At 53.6% G+C, this 20405-nt stretch overlaps 8 protein-coding genes across 8 annotated transcripts; 5 read left to right on the plus strand and 3 right to left on the minus strand.

The window, feature by feature from the left end:
- Nucleotides 1-52: 52 nt before the first annotated feature.
- On the minus strand, nt 53-2212 carry mpkA (mitogen-activated serine/threonine-protein kinase SLT2). The gene is made up of 5 exons (XM_024846568.1): nt 1886-2212; nt 1674-1806; nt 1548-1614; nt 1161-1475; nt 53-1089 (listed from the first exon to the last, which is right to left on the minus strand). Exons 1-5 carry the CDS (start codon nt 1996-1998, stop codon nt 446-448), a joined length of 1272 nt encoding a protein of 423 aa, XP_024705555.1. The 5' UTR covers nt 1999-2212; the 3' UTR covers nt 53-445.
- Nucleotides 2213-2277: 65 nt separating this feature from the next.
- P170DRAFT_435454 (glycosyltransferase family 31 protein) lies at nt 2278-4437 on the minus strand. Its single transcript, XM_024848936.1, has one exon. It carries the CDS (start codon nt 4226-4228, stop codon nt 2777-2779), a length of 1452 nt encoding a protein of 483 aa, XP_024705556.1. The 5' UTR covers nt 4229-4437; the 3' UTR covers nt 2278-2776.
- A 571-nt stretch (nt 4438-5008) lies between these two features.
- P170DRAFT_454831 (amidase) lies at nt 5009-6963 on the plus strand (the record flags this gene model as incomplete). The annotated part of the gene is made up of 5 exons (XM_024851480.1): nt 5009-5293; nt 5367-5750; nt 5802-5869; nt 5933-6431; nt 6536-6963. 5 exons carry the CDS (start codon nt 5009-5011, stop codon nt 6947-6949), a joined length of 1650 nt encoding a protein of 549 aa, XP_024705557.1. The 3' UTR covers nt 6950-6963.
- Nucleotides 6964-7012: 49 nt separating this feature from the next.
- On the minus strand, nt 7013-9804 carry P170DRAFT_405161 (threonine--tRNA ligase THS1). Its single transcript, XM_024846569.1, has 6 exons — nt 9667-9804; nt 9155-9590; nt 8809-9073; nt 8177-8752; nt 7439-8117; nt 7013-7383 (listed from the first exon to the last, which is right to left on the minus strand). Exons 1-6 carry the CDS (start codon nt 9719-9721, stop codon nt 7229-7231), a joined length of 2166 nt encoding a protein of 721 aa, XP_024705558.1. The 5' UTR covers nt 9722-9804; the 3' UTR covers nt 7013-7228.
- A 123-nt stretch (nt 9805-9927) lies between these two features.
- Nucleotides 9928-11144, plus strand: P170DRAFT_140187 (H/ACA ribonucleoprotein complex subunit GAR1/NAF1). The gene is made up of 5 exons (XM_024842461.1): nt 9928-10060; nt 10133-10180; nt 10256-10356; nt 10427-10572; nt 10640-11144. Exons 1-5 carry the CDS (start codon nt 9988-9990, stop codon nt 10956-10958), a joined length of 687 nt encoding a protein of 228 aa, XP_024705559.1. The 5' UTR covers nt 9928-9987; the 3' UTR covers nt 10959-11144.
- Nucleotides 11145-11311: 167 nt separating this feature from the next.
- P170DRAFT_435456 (CDP-diacylglycerol-serine O-phosphatidyltransferase) lies at nt 11312-12821 on the plus strand. The gene is made up of 6 exons (XM_024848937.1): nt 11312-11528; nt 11586-11643; nt 11711-11748; nt 11810-11821; nt 11874-12055; nt 12130-12821. The coding sequence occupies exons 1-6, from the start codon at nt 11477-11479 to the stop codon at nt 12496-12498; spliced, it is 711 nt and encodes a 236-aa protein (XP_024705560.1). The 5' UTR covers nt 11312-11476; the 3' UTR covers nt 12499-12821.
- A 4702-nt stretch (nt 12822-17523) lies between these two features.
- Nucleotides 17524-18843, plus strand: P170DRAFT_140272 (putative WSC domain protein). The gene is made up of 3 exons (XM_024842462.1): nt 17524-17968; nt 18064-18566; nt 18622-18843. The coding sequence occupies exons 1-3, from the start codon at nt 17656-17658 to the stop codon at nt 18646-18648; spliced, it is 843 nt and encodes a 280-aa protein (XP_024705561.1). The 5' UTR covers nt 17524-17655; the 3' UTR covers nt 18649-18843.
- Nucleotides 18844-19565: 722 nt separating this feature from the next.
- On the plus strand, nt 19566-20405 carry P170DRAFT_140285 (uncharacterized protein). The gene is made up of 2 exons (XM_024842463.1): nt 19566-19806; nt 19874-20405. Exons 1-2 carry the CDS (start codon nt 19642-19644, stop codon nt 20243-20245), a joined length of 537 nt encoding a protein of 178 aa, XP_024705562.1. The 5' UTR covers nt 19566-19641; the 3' UTR covers nt 20246-20405.

Consider the following 20405-nt stretch of genomic DNA (forward strand, 5'->3'; position numbering starts at 1 on the left):
CTGGGGGAATGTATGTACTATAGAAACGAAACGTTCATGTATTGATCTCAACCCAATCCGTCATCGTCCTATTTATAAGAGCATAAAGTGAGATGTACACTACCTAATGTATTTATATTCATTAATCACTCGTTTCTCACCTCGCCAGTCAATCAATCAATCAATCGAATACCGCCGACATCAGACATCAACATAAAAGACCAAGTCCTTACAAACCAAATCGTCATCGTCCAATCGAATCGACTGACATGATATAAAGCAACGACAAAGGGGGATAAAAAAAAACATACACTTCTCATGCTATACTCGCTAATACCTCTTCTACTACCCGACTCGATATAGATAGGAAACATTCTCCGCCCAGAAAAAAAGAGAGGGGAATGTTATTCAGACTTGACTTGCATTGTTTTTTCTGTTTGTTTGTTGGTTGGTATTGGTGTCTGGTTTATCGGTGCGAGTCCATTCCACGGGCCAGCGACGATTCCAGATCGTTGGGATGGCCACCGCTCGGCGCCAGCGCCTCCTGAGGCTTCGGTTCCTCCTGCTTCCAGCCGCTCTGTTGGTTCTCGGGGATGGGGACGTTGGTCTGCTGGGCGATCTGCTGCTGCTGGGCAGCGGCGGCCTGCGCCTGGGATTGCTGCCTCACGACGGACCGGAACCGCACCACCTCGTCGTAGATCATGCGACGCATCTCCCCGACGTCCTCGACGACCTCGAAGTGGAAGTCGAAGGTGGACGGGCAGGTCGGCTCGTCCGAGGCGTCGTGCCAGATGTGCAGGTAGGGGTGCTCGAGGGCCTCCTCGACGGAGATTCGTGACGTCGGGTCGAAGGCGAGCATGCGGTCGAGCAGGTCGAGGGCGTCGGGGTTGGCGTTGGGGAACAGTCGCTGGAAGGGGATCTTGGGCATGAAGGGCAGGTTGCGCACGTACTCCTGGGCGCGGGGGGATCCGATGCGGCCCAGAGTCTCCTCGTTGGGGGTGCCGAGGTAGTGCAGGATCTGGTTCAGCTGGTCGACGTAGTCGCGGCCCTTGAAGAAGGGCCGGCCACCGAGGAGTTCGGCCAGGATACATCCGACGGACCACACATCAACTAGGGAATAGTTAGTAGGCGATTCAACTTTTGACTCCAAGCAGAGGGATCTGAGAACAAGGCAAACGCACTAGCTTTGGTGTAGCTCTGGAAGCTCAGCATGATTTCCGGAGCACGATACCACCGGGTCGCAACGTATTCGGTCATGTAACCGGCATTCTCCTCCGGGTCGATCGAGAAACCACGAGCCAGGCCGAAATCGCAGATTTTGAGCTCGCAGTCCGCATTGACCAGCAGGTTACCGGGTTTCAGGTCTCGGTGCAGAACGTTGGCGGAATGGATGTACTTCAGACCGCAGAGAATCTGGTAGATGAAGGATTGGAAATGGGCGTCGGTCAGGGGCTGTCCAGAGCGAATGATCGCGGCCAAATCACACTCCATCAATTCTGAACGGGGATGTCAGCTACCGGCCCATCTATATGCCACCGTCCGTCCCGCAAGCCCGGCACATCTCTCACCTTCATAGAGGTACGTCTCGTTGAAGTTATCAGGTCGAGGAATGTCCATATCATACAGGCAAGTGATCTGCGAGCCATCGGGGTCAGTTTCCATCGGGCGACGAGAGCGGGGGGGATCCAACGGACGTTGCGGTGGCCTCGGAAGTGCTGGAGCAGCTTGATCTCTCTCAGCGCGCGCTTGGCCAGAATCTTCTTGCTGAAGACGTTGGTGACCTTCTTGACGGCGACACCTTCGCCGGACTGAGTGTTCTGGGCAGCACTGTCATAAAGAAACGGATGGATTAGCATTCCTGTCTATTGGTCCGCAGGCAGCAGACAGGGATGCAGAGCCGACGCACCAGACAATGCCGTAGGCACCCTGACCCAGTTCCTTGGTCACATTGTAGCGTTCATCGACAATAAAGTCCTGGTTGAAGACCTTGAAGATCTTACGACCCTGTAAATCGGACATTGTCGCTGGGTAACGGAGGCGAATGGACGGACAGGCGGGGAAGGAAGAGACAGGAGGAGAGAAGAGAGAGGAAGAAACGATGGAAGCGGGAAAAAAAAAAGGAGGGGAGGGAGGGGGAGACGGAGATGCAGTGGCGGTGCGGTAGAGTCCACCCTTCTCTTTGTGAGATGACTTGAAGGAGCAACGAGAGCAATAATAATTAAGCGCCGGGAGGAGAAACGAAGTTGCTTTCAAGACGGAACCGCCGCAGCCCCGCAGTTCAGTTTCACGCTGCAACGCCTGGCACTGACATCTGTCAATATCGTCATATTATATTCTCATCATAGTACTCGTATTTCTGTCGGCTCTGCCCAGACTATCAGGTCTGAGACACGGTGGGTGTTCTCGAATTAATTAATCTTCCTTCATTCCCCTGCTATCCACAGCAGATCTCGTGCTGTTTCCTTCGACCCTGCTTCTCTTTCCTCCTGCCTGGCTGCAATTCGGATGTCTACATGGAATGCGTCGGAGATCCACGACGCCATCTATCGATCTTCTTTGGCTAATGGCTAATGGCTATACAACATTCCTGGAAGTTCAATCCTGCGCCCAACGGAGGGATGCCTGGATACCTCAGGCCCCGCAGTGGAGCAGGATATCCCGACAATAAAAATAAAATAGGAAAAAAATACCCAGACAATGACGAGGCCCGGGATGATCCCAAGACCTGCAGAAAATGCCCTGAACTCCTGAAACACCGCGGCTTGTTTCTCATTTCAGCGCACGGATTGCCGACTGCTCAGGACGCTCGCTTCCAGACCACCTCCAAGACCCGAGGAGCGTCGGTCTCGCCTCGCTCGTGCAAGTAGATTTGTCGCACTCGGTCTGGGCCGTCCGCAATGGCCTCCTTCAGTCGGAAGGACTGCTTGTCGGGGTCCCGGCCCCGTAGCGGTCCCAGGCTGTATGCGAAAGGATCCGACCCTTCGTATTTGCTCTCGTCCCACGTCTGCTCCATCGCCGCCGGATCGCGCACTTGCCGCGAGTACTGAATGATCGAGTACCCATTGACCAGATACCAGCCGTCCGCCAGTCGCCAGCGTCGCAGCAGACACTCGGCGCCGCACACGGCAGCGACCTTGCCCAGCGCGGCCACGTTGGCGTGGTGCCAGGACTTCCAATGGTGCAGGGACAGGGGAAGGGGCCGCCCGGATTCGTAGAACCCCGACACGTCGCCGCGCAGGTCCAGCTGGTAGAGATGGCGGTCCCAGGTGAGTTTAGTGTCCGTGTGCGCGTAGATGCACTGCCCGATCATGCCGTCGCCCGCGCCCTTGAAGAGATAGCAGTCGTCGAAGACCTCGGCCAGTCGCTCCACGATCGGCAGGGACAGGAAGACCCCGGCGCCGCCGTACGCGATGTGCCCGGCCAGATACATATGCCACATGTCTTCCGAGAGCGCGCCGATGTACTGCGGGCGCGTGGAGTCGTAGGACGCCAGCCGGTCGACCAGATTGCACATGGACGGGAAGAAGGTATCGTCGTCGATCAGGACCGCCCATTGCGTCGACGCATCGCGGTGTTCGAGGAAGATTCGCACCAGCGAGAAGTATCGGTCCAGCACCTCCTCGTCCCATTTTTCGATAATCGTCAGACGTAGACCCAGCAGCGTGGCGCGCTCCTCCGTCCGGATGCGCAGGGATCCTCCCTCATCGACCACGGCGAGGATGTGTGCGCCCGTGCCCGCCGCCCAGTGGGCAAATGCGTCCAGGGAGTCGTGCAGTCGTTCGATGGAGGTGGCGACGCCGAAGAGCAGATGCGATGCATTGACGGGGGGACTGACGACGGGGCCGGGGATGGTCAGGGACGTGGAGCATTTTCCCTCGGGCACGCCTTCGCGCGTTGTCTCGGTATCCAGGCGAATGGGATGGAAGGCTGGGATCGACAGGTCGAGCGACTCGGAGAAATTGGAGAAATTGGAAGTCGAGACGACGGCGACTTCTAAGCGCCCGTATTCCACCGCGGAGGCATTCGTGTAGGCTCGGAGGACGTCGAGGTCGGTGAAGCAGGTGCTGTTGACGAACTCGCCGGTCGGGGCCGATGGGTTGACGCCGGCGTCAAGGACGGCGTCACCGGTGTCGTGAAGATACAGGAATGAGATGGCAGTGCAGACAACGAAGAAGGTCGCCGTCAAGGCTATGAGTCTTAGCAGAGTCGCCTGGCGCAGTTGAAGCAAGTGGCGGTGGAGTTGCGGCATCGCGACCAAGACATGACGGTGTCAAGACTCAGCTATTGTCTCCGTGATCTCAAGGACCTCAAGGATCTCAAGGATGTCGATGGTCTCGATGAACGAGGCTGACCGACTTGCTCACCGACGGGAAGAAGAGAGAAAAGATGAAACGTGAAGGGTCAAGGGGTTCCGCTTCATCGGATCGGCGCGTCTCCATGCCTTTCGCGGTTCCATGGCTCGTCGGCATTTTAGCATTCCCAACCACAGTTTGCATGGATTGGATTGGATTGGATCTATTTTGGTGTCAACGAGGGAGTCGATGGTCTTTAGATCTCTTGCCGAATCCTTCCAGCGATAAGCCCGTGTCTCTGCATGCATCCGCTCGGTCTGGTTGGAACACGCTCCAATGGCCTCCGACATGCATCGGATATACAGATGCATATGTACAGGTTCCTATACTTATTATCTTTAGTACATGAAGTTCCCTGAATTCGCCGTCTTTGAACTGATCGAGGCTCCCCACGTGGCTCGGCCTGCCCTAACTCCAGTGCAGCTGCAACTCCTACGTGCGCATCCACCATTCGAGGATATCTCAAGAAGATCTTAGTCTCGCATGCATGATAACGAAGACGTGTTCAACCCCGCAGATTATCTCTCGCTCTATCTCTTTATCAGGTTCCCCTCAGTACGGCCCCATAATGTTATCACCAGCGTCCTCGTATCTTCAGTATTTAGACACCTTCTAGGTGCCCTGCTGGCTTACCTTCCCTATTATCGACTGATCTACTGATCCTCTAGCAAACCGAAATGGGAGACTCGGGCACATCCAACGTCTGGCAGGAAAAGGTCTCCTGGGCACAATCCAAGCGCGATGCCTCCCTCGCAAAGGTCGAGCCCCAGCTCCAAGGCCTACCGAGCCCCCTGCCTCCGAATTCACAGGAACTGCCTAAATCCGTCCTTACGACCCGAGAACTCGAAATCACAGAGAACTACTCCGTCACGGAACTGCTGGATATCCTTCGCCAGCGGAAAATCTCCGTGGAAGAAGTAACGAGGGCGTTTCTGCGCCGTGCAGCCGTAGCCCAGATCGCGGTATACATCCTTTCTTCGCTCTCCTGCCAATTTATAACCATCCAGAGCAGCTAACTGACGACCTCCACCCTAGACAAACTGTCTCACAGAACTCCTCTGGGACGAGGCCATCGCGCGCGCAAAGCACCTCGACGCTCTCCCCGAGCCCACGGGCATGCTCTTCGGGCTCCCCATCTCTGTCAAGGAGCACCATGGCATGGTCGGACCCAACGTCACCACCTCGGTGTCGTTCGTCTCGTGGATCGGCAAGGAGCACGGGTCCAATCTGCTGCTGGATACCTTCTGGGCGGAGGGATGCGTCTTCTACGCCCGCACCACCCAGCCCCAGAGCCTCATGCATCTGGAGACGAATAGTAACGTCTACGGCCGGACCGTGAACCCGTATAATCGCGATCTCACCTGCGGGGGGAGCAGCGGAGGCGAAGCGGCGCTGCTGGGTATGCGCGGGAGTATCTTCGTGAGTTCCCTTAACTGCTCTTGGGGACAATGGTGGAATTGACATCGTCAGGGCATTGGGGGTGATATCGGCGGCAGCATTCGTTGTCCAGCAGCTCATGTTGGCGTCTACGGGTTCAAGTACCACCCCCTTTCCTTCAACTCCAAGCCTCTCCCACAGAACAGAAACTGACCCCAAAACAGACCAACCACCAAACGCATCTCCGCCACCGGCCAACTCAGCGCCATGGTCGGCAAAGAAACCATCCTCTCCACCGTCGGCCCCATGGCCGTCGACCGCGCCTCCCTGTCCCTCTTCATGAACGTCGCCTTGTCCGCGCAACCCTGGCGCCAGGACCCCTCCCTCACCATCAAGCCCTGGACGCCGTACACCTTCACCCGACCGCTCAAGATCGCCGTGCAGTGGTGGGACGGCGTGGTGCGGCCGCATCCGCCCATGGCGCGCGCGCTGCGCGAAGTCGCCGCCGCCTGCAGAAATGCCGGCATGGAGGTCGTGGACTGGGACTCCGAGGCGCTGGACCATCGGCGCGGGTGGGAGATTCTGTCGAAGCTGTACTGGCCCGATGGCGGACGTGAGGTCATGGGGTTGTTGGAGGAGAGTGGGGAGCCGGTACTGCCGCTGACGAGGTTCATTATTGAAGAGCAGGGCGTGAGGGATTTGTCGATGCATGAGCTTTGGGAGGTTCGTTCCCCCTTTCCCTTCCCTCTCCTCTCTTTCTTCCTTCTGATTGATATCAGGAAGACTAGATATGAGATATAATATAGCTGACACTCAATACCAACCAGTTCTGCGCCCAACGCGACGCCTACCGCGCCATGTACGCCCAAGCCTGGACGGCCACCGCCACGGCCACCGCACCAAGCAGTGGCTCCTCCGAAGTCGACGTGATCCTGTGCGCGCCGTCGTTCGGCGCCGCCACGCCGCACGACCGGTCGCGCTACTGGGGATACACGGCGCACTGGAACCTGCTGGACTACCCGGGCGCCGTGTTCCCCGTGACGACGGTGGATGCGGCCAAGGACCCCGTCGACGCGACGTACGTGCCGCGGAACGAGGAGGACCGGTTCGTGCATGAGATGTACGCGCCGGAGAGGTATGTTGATGCGCCGGTCAGTTTGCAGGTGGTTGGAAGGAGGCAGGAGGATGAGAAGGTGTTGGCGGCGTTGGGGGAGATTGAGAGGGCGATGGGGAGGGGGTGAGATTAGTAGATTTGATGGGATTAAGAGAGGGTTAGGAATCATGGATTATAAAGAAGATCTGATGACTAGTGCAACGTGGATTGTATGCTCTATCCTTAGATGGCACTGTACTAGATATCCAACCATCACCTTCATATCTTCATCGCTCATTTAATCAACCTGTACTTTTATTTCTCGCAGGATATATCAAGATTCAATACGAACTCCCGTCACCACGTCGGATAGAAAACAAATGCTGTAGTGTATTCATGCAAAATTCTGGCAAACGTAACAAAATCTCTACAGAGAGCTGACCAGTCTGCGTTCCTTGCGCAGAGCCTTGAGTTTCGAGCGAGCCTCTTCAAGAGGGATCATGACGCCCTTGTTCTGGGTGGCAGGGTCGTCACGGTTGCGGATGTTGACGGTGCGGGATTCCTTCTCCTGGGCGCCGACGACTGTAGTTCATTAGTTAGCATCACGCGAATGTATCGGACGAGAATCAGAACATACCGAAAATGAAGTTGTACTGGTGCAGCTGTCCAGTACGGATCTTCTTCTGCATGGTGTTTCCACTGATGTCGATGTCGACGTTCAACTTGTCGCCCCGCAGGATCTCCTGCAGCTCCACGACGTAGTCGTTCGCAGCCGGCATGACGGGAACAATCAGCACCTGGCGAGGGCTGAGCCAGAACGGCCACTTGCCGCCGAAGTGCTCGATCAGGATACCGAAGAATCGCTCGAAACTGCCAATGATGGCACGGTGGATGACCACGGGACGGGCACGGCCCGGTCCGGGATCGTTGCTCTTGGGCTGGCCCTCCTTCTGCTCGCCCTCGGTGGCCACGGGAACCTTCTCGCCCTTCTCGTTGGTCATGTACTCAAGCTTGAAGTTGATGGGGGCTTGGTAGTCAAGCTGGATGGTGGCACACTGGAACTCTCTCTTGAGAGCGTCCGCGATGGTGATGTCGATCTTGGGGCCGTAGAAAGCACCGTCACCCTCATCAATGTACCAGTCGTTGCCCATGAACTTGGTCATGGACTTCTTCAGCTGCTCCTCGGCGTAGTCCCAGGTGGAAAGCTCACCAAGGTACTTCTCAGGGCGGGTGGAGAGCTTCAGCTTGAAGGTGAAGCCGAACAGGCCGTAGATAGACTTCAGGAAGTCAAAGAGACCCTCAATCTCAGAGGCGATCTACAAAATCATGTTAGATCGAATGATACGGGTTGCTCCTCGAAATTGGGGCAACTTACCTGATCCTCGGTACAGAAGATGTGGGTGTCATCCTGCTGGAACTTCCGGACACGAGTAAGACCGCTCAGGGCTCCCGATGCCTCGTTTCGGTGCAAAACACCGAAATCCGCAATTCTTAGGGGCAACTCTCGGTAGCTGCGCTCGCGGTGACCGAAAAGGAGGAAATGTCCGGGGCAGTTCATGGGCTTAAGAGCCCATTCGCGCTTCTCGACATCAAGCTTGAACATGTCATCTTTGTAGTGAGCCCAGTGACCCGAGGTCTTCCAGATACCAACGTCGTACATGTTGGGGGTCTGGACTTCCTGGTAGCCTCGCTTGCGGTATTCCGAACGCAGGAGAGACTGAAGGGCGTTGAAGATCTTGGTGCCGTTGGGGAGCAGGAAAGGACAACCCGGGGAAGCTTCGTCAAAGAAGAAAAGTTCCTGTTCCTTGCCAATCCGCATGTGGTTACGCTTCTCGGCCTCCTCCAGGAACTTCAGGTGTTCCTGCATCTGCTTCTTGTCGGGGAATGCAACACCACGGATACGTTGCAAGGAGTCGTTGGCCTGGTCACCCAGGAAGTATGCGGAGGAGTTCTTTTAACCGTGTCGTTAGTGCCAGCGCTCCCAAATACGAGGTTTGGTTTTCGTACCTGCATGATCTTGAAGGTCTTGACCTTGCCAGTGTTCTGGATGTGAGGACCTCGGCAGAGATCGACCAGGGTACCGCAACGGTAGACGGTGCTCTTCTCGCCGGTGACCAACTTTTCGATGTAATGCAGCTTGTACTTGCTGTACGAGAACATCTTCCGGAGGTTCTCTTTCGTGACCTCCAAACGGTCAAAGCTCTGCTTCTCCTTGAAGATCCGAGAGGCCTTGCTGTCCAGCGACTTCCAGTCACCCTCCTTGACGACACGGCTGTTCATCAAGTCAGTCTTGTGAGAACCAATGGCAGGAATGTGATTGCTCTGCGCCACCAATCGATCCGATTAAACGTACCTGTCGGGCATGGCCATGTCGTAGAAGAAACCCTGCGGGGTAGGAGGTCCGTGGGAAAGGAGACATCCATACTCGCACTCGCAGGCTTCACCCAAGCAATGCGCACTGGAGTGCCAGAAAACCTCGCGACCCTCGGGGTGTTCGAAGGGGACGTAGGAAACCTTGCAGTCGCCTTCAAACGGGCGGCCCAGATCCCACAGCTCACCGTTGACCTTGGAGATGACCACACTGGCACTCAGCTCCTTGGGCACATTCTTGAGGAGGTGAGCAGGAGTGTTCTCCCAGGCCTTGGCAGGGACCGTCGCGGACTCTCCGTTTCCGAAGTCGATGGTGACATTGATGTCGGGGTGCGGCTTGTTCTTGAGTTCCTCGAGGTGTTCCTGCCACAACTGTTCGAAGAGGTTGTTTCGCTCGATAATGAAGTCGGGGAGCGAGTCTGCCGGCGCATTGATCTGATTAGGAGGGGCTTCGGACAAATTTGGCGGGGTAACAGAATGAAGCCAGCAACTCACCACCTTTCGGCTCTGCAGGCCGGACGGGCAGGTCTTTGGCGCCTTCGGAAGCCATGATTGTATCCCGTTGCTTTTCCGGAGAAGAAAAATGGGTCGGAACAGAGGCGGATGAACAGCGAGGGACTCCGACAAGACGTTGACTCACTCGGATAGGAATAGATCGATGGCTGCAAATCCGATCAGTGAGGCCCCGAGGGCGGTGAGTCATGTGACGGCAAACTGCCCTGGCGGCTAGCGACACTTTACCGCTTCAAGGTTCCCACCATTTGAAAACTTCTCCGCGCTCCGTTTATACCGATCAACCCGATTATCGCAGCCAGCATGTCTTTTCGCGGAGGAGGTCGTGGTGGCTTTGCCACCGGTGCTAATCGCGGCGGTTTCGCTTCCCGTGGTGGTGAGTCGCAATCCATGCAGGAAGTTCGCGGTTTCAATGGGGTCCCATGCTAACGAAATTTTCGTCGGACAGGCCGCGGAGGCTTCCAGCCGTCGTTCGGCCCCCCTGCCCAGGTTCTAGGTAAGAATACACGGAAATGAAGAGATACGGGGAGGAAAAGTATGTCAATGGGATGGTCGACTAATTTACGTCCAGAGATGGGATCGTTCATGCACGCTACTGAGGGCGAGATGGTTTGCGAATCGATCAACCCCAAGATCCCCTACTTCAACGCCCCCATCTACCTGGAGAACAAGGTATGATGATATCCCGAATACGACCGGATACTATCGATGGACACAATGGATTAACTGAAGTTTGTTGCAGACTCCCATCGGAAAGGTCGATGAGGTTCTCGGCCCTATCAACCAGGTCTACTTCACCGTCAAGCCCCAGGAAGGAATTGTCGCAACCTCTTTCAAGCCCGGTGACAAGGTCTACATTGGTGGAGACAAGCTTCTTCCTTTGGAGAAGTATGTTTTACCCTCATGCTCTGTTGTTGCTGCTGCTGCTTGGACCCTTGCTAACCTCGAAAATTAGATTCCTGCCCAAGCCCAAGCCTCCTCCCGGTAGGATAGCGAACACGCCCACACCCCTGTGCCAAATAGAACGTTCAATGCTGACAATTCTATCTAGGTGCCGCGAAGCCCAAGAGAGCCGGTGGTGCTGGCCGAGGTGGACCCATGCGTGGTGGACGTGGCGGCGGACGCGGTGCTCCGCGCGGTCGTGGTGCCCCCGAGGCCGGGGTGGCTTCGGTGGCGGTGGTTTCTCCCGCGGTGGAGGAGGTGGTGGTTTCTCTCGCGGAGGTGGTGGTGGCTTCCGGGGTGGTGGCCGAGGACGTGGAGGCTTCCAACGTTAGACAGTCTCTGTCTTGCTTAGTACTGTCTTATTACGGCGTTTTGGGAAAACGGGAGCTCTTGCAGGAACTTTTTTGTCTCGATATTCTTGTGCATCCTAAAGGAAAAGATATGCCTGTCTGCAGAGGCTGTAGAATAGATCCAGCCATTGAATGGACTTCTTACGAGAATCGAGTGTCTTGCCGAACAATCATACATCCAACATCCAAATAATTCGCCCTCGTATTCGTATCCGAGCATCGGATCTTTAGTCGGGCCGTCTGTGGCTTCTGTGGCTAAATGTGGCGCAGCAGAGCACCGCCTGGCAATGACGTCTGGCGGCACATGCCGAGCCGTAGAATCTCTGTGCGCCTCTGTCAACACACCCTTCCGACAGCCATTGCCAACCTCGACGTCGACTCTTCCCACGTCATCCATGCCAGTTTCGCTCGACATTTAAGCGTGACGGCACACCCTACATCCATCCCCCCCTTTCCCCTCTATTTTCTTTGAATTGAGCATGTCTCGTCGGACATCAGCCATGTCTTCGAGCAATTCCACGAATAGCGGTGTCCCGCCTGCGAGCGACGGAGGTGAGCTCTGATCGCCAGAATCCCTTACTCTCCGTTCCTGGAACTCATGTTTTGCAGGCCAAGAAAAGCAGAAGATGCTTCTTTCTTCGGAAACCGGCCATTTCAGCATGATCAAGTCAGTCGCTGTCCTTATTCCTTCCGCGCCAATAGAATCGGCTGCTCACTTCAATTACGTGCTGTAGGGCCTTACATCTTGCCGATCTGGTGACTGAACTCAATGGTAATTAGTCCGGTGCTTTAGAAAATCTCCTTATTTATGACCTGCTGACTTTTCTTTGTAGGATTCTGTGGAGGCAAGCTCACCCTCGGCCGCCAGCGCGAAACTGCCACTAACTTCTTCAATAGTGATGTCAGTCCTCTCATCCATGCGGTACTGCCTCGGGGACCCCTCTGATCACGGTGCCATCTGGGCCGCTCTCGCCTTTATGCCTTTCGGGCTGTTTTTCGACTTTATGGACGGAAAGATCGCTCGGTGGAGGAAGAAGTCCTCTCTCATGGGACAAGAACTTGACTCACTGGCGGACTTGGTAGGGCCCCTCCTCCCCCCCTCATTTGGTCGGAAACACAATATCCTTTACTAATCACCTTAATTCTCTTCCAGATCTCCTTTGGCATGGCGCCCGCTGCTGCAGCCTTCGCGCTCGGAGCCCGCACGTCTTTCGACCACCTCCTGCTTGCATTCTTTGTCCTCTGCGGCCTGACCCGTCTGGCACGATTCAACGTGACGGTCGCCGTCTTGCCCAAGGACAAGTCCGGCAAATCGAAGTACTTCGAAGGCACGCCGATCCCCACCACATTATCTATTGCTTCCCTGATGGCCTACTGGGTGTCGAAGGGGTGGATTCAGGAGGAACTGCCGCTGGGGGTTATCGCTCAGGGCACGATCTTCGAATTCCACCCGGTCGTATTGCTCTTTGTTCTGCACGGCTGCATGATGGTCAGCAAGAGCATACATATCCCCAAGCCCTGAAGCGTCTACAGACCGGTAGAATCCTTGGTATGGATTCGGGGTTTCTTTCTTGATAGAGCAGTTTTACGAGCATATATAAAGAAGGAAAAGCCTGAAAAAAAAAGGGGATAGTGGACATGAAGCATTTAGTGTGACAAGAAAATGAGAACGCATAGATTGCAGATATTGTGATTTTGGTGTCCTGGTATATCATTTGTATTCTGAAAGAATAGTATGAACTTCAGTATAATAGTTCTTTCGTATGACGCCACTACCCGAATACTACATACTACTTCCCAAGGACCGCGAGGTTCTTTTACTAACGCACCACCTCGAGATTGAACAAGAACTTTTACGAGTACGGGGGGAGAGCCCGACTCACATTAACGTGCGGGATTTCTCTTCCCCGCTCGCAGAGAGGGGAGAGAGGGGTGGTTCTGCAGACTGACAGCAAAGGAGACTTGGTATGTTAATTGGCAGCGGGGTATTGGATGCAGGGATAATGCCATCCAATGATTGGAACGGTTAATCGCAACTAAATGATAGTCTGTCGTGTTATGTAGAATGAATTCGCCCTAGATGTTGTTGGATATGGGAGACATGGACAGGTTGAAATGCCTGCTTGATTGTGCCTTAGGCATCTTATTCTGTCGCAGGCCTTGATAGAGATCGCACACGACAGTGACTCCTCAGGAGGATTGTCTTGAGTAAATTGAATAATCTGAAGGAATGAACATAAACATTCTACTATCTAAATAGAACAAGCTACAGGATAGTTTTTTTGAGGAAATTCGTGTGTTTTCGAATCTGGTGATTCCTAGCTCTTTCGCCTTCAGGTACGTCTTCTCGTGACCAACACAGTAGTGAGAAATACATCCCTTATATTTATAACTGAAGTGACGGCACGAGGCCTGGAAATCTCAAGTCTGTTTCTTGCCTATAAAAACCGGACCAAAGAGAAGCACTGGATACTTGATCCGAATGTGCTTGCCAAGATCGAAAAAGAAGGGAGATCTTGATCGAGCAAGAGGAGATACATATTGCTACCGTGCAACGAAGAAACGCTTACTGTAGATCTTGCAAGCTAGAAGACGCAGGTTTCTTTGGCATGAGGTAGAGAGAATAAAGTCGTTCATTCCCTGGAAGGAACGCATCAGTGACGATCGAGATGGATAGTAAGTGTCACATCTAGCTACTAAGTATGTACTGGGATGTCACGGATGCTTAGTTGAGATGTTGGATAATACCCCTCGCTCTCCAAAGAATGTGATTCAATATAGAGATCCTGAGAGACGTATTCCTGGGACATGAATCATAGGAATGGAGTCAAAGAAACGATTGAAGTTTATCATGCATCAGATCGAATTGATATCAGATCCTTCCAAGACAAAACGGAACCACGGCCCCAGCCCACGAACTCGTGCTGATAACCCAACCAGAACCATTCGACGCCTCAGGTCGCACAAGGCGGTCCCATTTTCAGGAACAATGATCGCAAACACAAAGCTGCTGTGAGGCGACCGATCGTTGATCCGTCCATCCAGCGTCCAGCGTCTCCAGCGTCTCGAGTCTAGACTCGCAGACCGACGGAATTACAGGCGACGAACGGGCCTTCGTGCTCCGCCCCGAGGTAGCATTTGCTTGTTCGTTAGCCTTGAAGCCAGACCGGAAAGGTTGTAGGTGTGTAATTATCAGAATTGCCGTAGAAGCGGACGTGTTCTCTCGTGGGTCGTGACAGGTTCTAGACCCGGTCGATGCGGCCCGTCGTCAATACCAGAGCGAAATTACCGCCTGGTTTTATCCGGACGGTTTCTACGGTCTTCTGTCGGAGTGAGTTTTTTTTTTGTCTTGTCTTGTCTTGTCTTTTTACAGGGTACTTTTTGCTGGGAGTCACAGTTGCTTGGACCTCGAATTAATATCCGGGTGGGCGAGTTCCGTCGTTCGTCGGCTTCCACCGGGGCTAGTCGCTGGTTCCTGGCAGCTGGGCGAACTTCCGGCTGCAGTCCAGCCATGCTCCATGGTCTGATTTTCGAGCACCATCCCTCACGATGATCGCTGAGAGCATGTCCTGTTGCCGTGAAACGCAGCAACGTGGACGGATCTTCGAGGCTACCCCGATACTATCGAGGGACGTACTCAAGTAATAAAATGAACCACTCCTTGCGCCGATAATACCCGGCAGGGCGAACGTACGGAGTGGACACTAGACAGTGAGCACTGTACTGTCCCCATGAATCAGGGTAAGCACCTAGTACAGAGTAAGAAGCGGAGGATCCCCCGTACTCGCCTTCCAACGAGAAACCACAACGCGAATAAGCTTATTTGACATTGTTGGTCAAGCATCAATAACACTCGACAAAACATACAAGGGGGCGCGTCGCGTGCCGGTATGGACGGAGGCATGCAATCCACAGCATGACTGATTGACCGGACCGGAATCGACAGTATTCGCTCCAGCCGCCTTGACAAGCGGTGATCGGCTTCGCAAGGGACATGTGTCAATAATTTGGACGCTACTTGGCGGTCATTTGCCAGGGTTTTGCCAGGGTTTGTCGCCGTGCCGCTCATCCCATGTCCATTACTCGATCTCTCAGGCATGCCGAATGAATGAGCGAGTGGTTAAATGCGCTGCGCTGCGAATGTGGATAAGGACGCCTGGAATGCTCGGGCTGATGCTCCATGTCCGTCCCCATAGCCCATACCTAAGCGCCGGCTGCAACTTGGTTCACATGAATATCGTCATTCGGGACGCAAGACGCATTTTGTCGCCGGGCAGAGGCGATCTTTTGCCGTCTTCCGTGCAACACGCTGCATGAGCGAGGCGAGTTACCAGGTTCCCAGGGCTAACCTGCATTCGACCGGACGGACAGTGGACGTTAATATCAATACGATGGACATTGGAATCCGGACCAGACAAGGAGGTCCGTCCGCGTAAAATACCGAGGCGGATTCCTTACGTCCGTTACGGGCGATACCAGAAGCTGCGTCAGGATGGATCCGGTGCAGGTCCACCAATCCCGGGAGTGTCCGCTCGTTACCCATGGAAAACACACAAAGGAAATGAAGTCATTTGTTGGTGTTCAAAAATAGATCTCCTTTATCGATGTCGACGTGAATGTACTCTTTCTCTGACTTTTCTTGGATGAACATACCTTACCTACCTACCTAGGTAGACTCACCTCTGAAACCAGAACCCCAGTTCCTCGCAAGCGCACATGTCGACGGAGCGGCGGGGAAAGCCATGCGGCCGCTGACCAAACACGGGTCAGACGCCCCGTAATTGCCCCGAAGATCCCCCTCTGATTGGCGGCCAGCGGCTCATCAGGATCAAAAAAGGACTTGGTGCACACATTGCTAGACAGTGGTGTCTGCTTGCGGTCTCACTTGCCACTCGGCCATCCTCAGAGATTTTACAGAGTCCTCCGTAGTACCTCCGACGGAGAGAAACATGACATGACGCCGTTGAATCGTCAGCGTGTCTCAATTTTGAGTGCATTCGCCGTGAGTATCCCGGCACCTGCTACGCCGTATCAGGTACCACTCCTCGCTGGCACTTTATGTCGCTTAAAGTAAGGACCGGTACAAACTAGTACGGCCATGCTGGGTACTCTTGTCCGCAATTATGCATCACGAAAGCTCGCGGCCACTGACAATCGACGGGTTTTGCAGGGTCGGACAATTGCGCGAGTTTTTTTCATCCTGCGTGGGTCGATGATGATGTTCTGTATTTGTCCGATCTGCTTGTGCGGAGGACACTATTATGTGTCGACCACTCGACATACTCGGTTGTACATGCTGAATCGGAGTATTGTAGAGGCCGAATTCCTCGTCAAGTACTCCGTACCAGACATCGGTATCTTCTCGGTACAGAGTACTCTGTATAAATAATATGAATGGATTGCAAGGTACGGAGGGCAGACACTGAGATAAGAAAAGGAGACCCCCTCTTTGATTAATACAGCGCCGCCACAAAGCATCGCACCCACCCTCCGGCCGCGTTGGGAAAGGTACCAGCCCATTCTTGCTCCGTCCTGCCCGCCCGGTGGCTCCCAAAGGGGAACGGATACGCAGTGCCCCTGGATTAGCTCAGCGTTTTTAGGGGCTCTCATTGGACCAGCGCAGGCGGTACGCGGGATGGTAAATTACCGCCCTGCACATCCAGGGTCACGCTCCGTCTGGGAACCGTCTTTCCTCGGAGTAATCAGTAAACACAAGCGGTTCCTGATTATTGGGAGCCGTACGGGGTAATTGGCATACTCCCCCTTAGTTCGTAAGGTGTCCTCCGTAAGGTATAGGTCCCCTCCAGTCCTCCGTACTGCGTACGTCGTCGTACACACCATTACCCGTCGCTTAATCCCATCCCTGCCATCTCTCGCCCTTCTGCAGTCCGTCACGTCGCTCCATCAGTCAATCGCTCGCTCATTCTCCTTCCTTCCCCTTCCGCTCCTTGATTTTCCCTTTTTCCACCTGCGATCCGAAACAGACGCTCTTTTTTTTTACCCTCTTTTTTTTTATCCAATTTTCTCATTCTCTCGCTACTGCTCCCTTTCTGGTGGAGTCTCCTGTCCTGTTTCTTTTCAGCCAGAATTCACCGAGAATTCAATAGAAAGCATTCAGAATCAGAGCCCTCCGTTTTTCCCGCCCGTTTCTGTGGCTCGCGTCCTCGTTGCCCGTTCAGGACGCTCATTAAGCTCCCTCTCGGCAGAAAGGGGGGTTTGAAACGGCCGGCCCTCAGAGTCTTTCCCCGCCAGGGACCGTCTTTCTCCAGAACAGCTCAACATTCCTTTCCCCTACTATCTCCATCCTGCACCTAATCCTTTCGTGTTCATCGACCCTCTTCGCCGTCGACAAGCTTCGTCGTTGGACATCCACCCTTCCCCCCTTACCCGCCCTTTGTCCTACGTGACGTCTCATTAAGGCCGTTTCGTCAAGGGTTCGCTTACTACCTTCGACTCGACTCGACAACTCTTGCGACCGAGTCGACTGAATTCCTTCGGGGGCCAAGTAAACAACAAAGAGGATTAGGAATTCATCACGGGATTTCCGAAGGGCTACGCGGGTCGTCCCTTTTTCCTTTCGCTCGATCACCACTACCTCAGCAGCAACAGTGCCTGGAGCCCGGTGTCCAGTCACTTGCAATTTTACAATCGTGCCTCGCCATCCATCACTTATTACAACATGAAGTCATTTACGATGCGGTCGGCCGTTGCCCTGTCGGCCCTCCTGGTCGCCGTCGGCTTGCCAGCTGCCAATGCCGCCGACGAAGTGTCCAAGGGTTGCTACAGCGATGCCACGCCCCTAGAAGATCAAGGAGCCTACACATATCAGAGTGACGGATACTGCCAAAAGCTCTGTTTGGATGACAACTACTCGGTTTTCGCCCTGACTGGCGGCACGCACTGTCTTTGCGGAAATAAATTGCCCGCGGACTCCGCCAAGACTTCCGATAGCAACTGTGACAAGGGTTGTGCCGGTTGGCCTGATGTGAAGTGTATGCATGTCCTTTTTAATTTCCCTGTCCCCCGCCCCTCTTTCACTTGGTGGCATAATCCCCGACCGTGGTGGTTGCTGACTGGACTGGTACAGGTGGTGGTAAGGACGCGTACTCTGTCTACCTCACGGGACTTAAAGACAACGTCGAGAAATACTCCTCCTCTTCGAGCTCGACTTCGAGCACCGAAAGCGAATCGTCAACCAGTACGGCGGAAGGTCATATGAGCACGAAGGCTGGGCACACGGTTTTCGTCACGTCGGCAAGTCAAACGGGTGCAGATGCCGCTGCAGAAATGAACAAGGAAGACAAGAAGGACTCGGGTCCGAATACTGCCGCCATTGCCGCTGGTGTCGTCGTCGGAGTTGTCGGGTTCTGTGCTCTCGTCGGTGCTATCTTCTTCCTCTGGCGCTTCCGAAACCGCAAGGCCGCCGAGAACCAGTACCGTCGCAGCGTTGGTGTTGACAACTATGGCGGCAAGCCCATGTCTCAAAGTTCCATGTCCGACTCCCGATTCGACGGTGACTTCATGGCGCAGAGGCGACAAAGCAATGGTAGCATTGATGACGATCAGGACTTTTCGCGTCGGATCTTGCAGGTAAATATTCGCACTTCGACAGGGGATGATGACCGAATACTGACTCGACCGATAGGTAACCAACCCTGATCGCGGCCACTAGGCTGAGCAATCCGCCAAACGATTACGGCTCGGTCCGTACGATCCGACATCCTATATACAACCACCGATTGATGTTTTCCTTTCTTCCTTTCTATTACCATTTCTGTGTACCTCCAGTCACACCTGAACTTCCGATTATTTCACCTTCTATATCTCCACCATGTGTTTATCTTTATTTTATTTAGCGACCTTGCGATATCCAGGAAAATACCCGGCGGACAAACGACGTCTTGCTATCAAATTGGACTTTTTACCTGCGAACGCCATTTGACCCTGAAATTGTGACGCATTCAATTCATCGTGATTCATGATCGAGATGGAAGTGGATCATGAGTCGATTCGAACGCGGTCGGCCACACTCCCTCGAAGCTCGAGCTAATAAATGGAATGAATGCTGCTTTGCTCTGGTGCTGGAATGACCAAAGCTTGGCCTTCATCTTATGACCATCTGTATTCTACCTACCACCAAGGATATTCTTGGGAGGGTCACGCGCTTAACGTTACTGGGTTTGGACCTGAGGTATGTCAGTCAGGGATCTTTGTATCTTGAAAAGGCGTTTGATGAGGGTTGAGTGTTCTTTTTGAGATTCCTTCTCGTGGGACATTTGATATTTTCTTTTTATCTACCGTTTCCTTCTCATACCTTGTGTGCGTTTCAACCGGGGGGTTCCCCGGGGTATACTTTCCTTTTTCTCATGCTTTTGTTTTCTGAGACTCGTGCTGAGATTGGCTCCATCACCATCTCCCTAATTTGTGGTCAGCTTTGGGGAACTGTAAGTAGGATGATGGATAGGTCTGTAGTTAATGTGAAGAATGAATGGATACCACTGCATGATTGATGTGAGGTTATTAAGGGGGGCCAAGACCGAGTAGTTGCCTGACTCAACATTGGATCACAAGGCCTTAGGCTACTTCGACTCCCTTGATCCTTTGCCATCCACCATCCCAGCAGCCCAGATTATCCATCTCGACATTCAAGCAATTCGATGACTTAATGAAGGGCATGCCGACTATCGCTCAACAATCAACTCGTTTCCCTTGTCTGTATTCCATCGAGCCAAGATTAAGCTTGACGTCCACCGTACAGACAATGGTGTCCGTGTCTTACATACATCTGCAACAAATTCATATTGTCTACTTGATCTATATTTGTCTGTCTGTTTGTTTATCCCTCCCCGCCATTTGTCACCAAATATTAGGATTATGATTGATGCTTTCATCTATAGGGTAAAGCGATAGGCGGATGTGATGGCATCGTCAACGCTACTGCATCTTGCTTTTTCTTTCTCCATGAATCCCTAGATCCTGTGTTCCAGTTCAGCATCGAATCCACCTCGGTTTTCTCGACTCCTCGACCTGATTTGGTCTGGCGGAGCTGGCCTGTTCCTTCTGATTTCTCTGGTGGGCTCAGCTGCTGGAAAGCTAGCTGGTATACCGATGAGATAATTCGTTACTTTTCAACTTCTTCCTGGCTCTGTACGTTCTCGTTGATGGTGATGATCGATCGACCGGTGGTTGTTATCTCTGCGAACTCAGGTACTCTGCAACGGTATTCGAGGAGTCAGTTGAGGTCATTATTTCGACAACACAGCCCTTGAATCGGGCTGGACCAATATGATAAGGCCCGGTGATGGTGCCAACACATAACCCGCTCTTTTCTTCAGTGGTCGCAGCGGTCCATCTGGGCTGCTGTATTCTTCTTGCTTTTTGACTGGGATTCATCTGGGTCATTCAATTTACTCACCAGGCAACTTTGTT

This window comes from Aspergillus steynii (genome assembly GCF_002849105.1).
Source record: "Aspergillus steynii IBT 23096 chromosome Unknown P170scaffold_3, whole genome shotgun sequence".
In the NCBI taxonomy this organism is placed as follows: domain Eukaryota; kingdom Fungi; phylum Ascomycota; class Eurotiomycetes; order Eurotiales; family Aspergillaceae; genus Aspergillus; species Aspergillus steynii.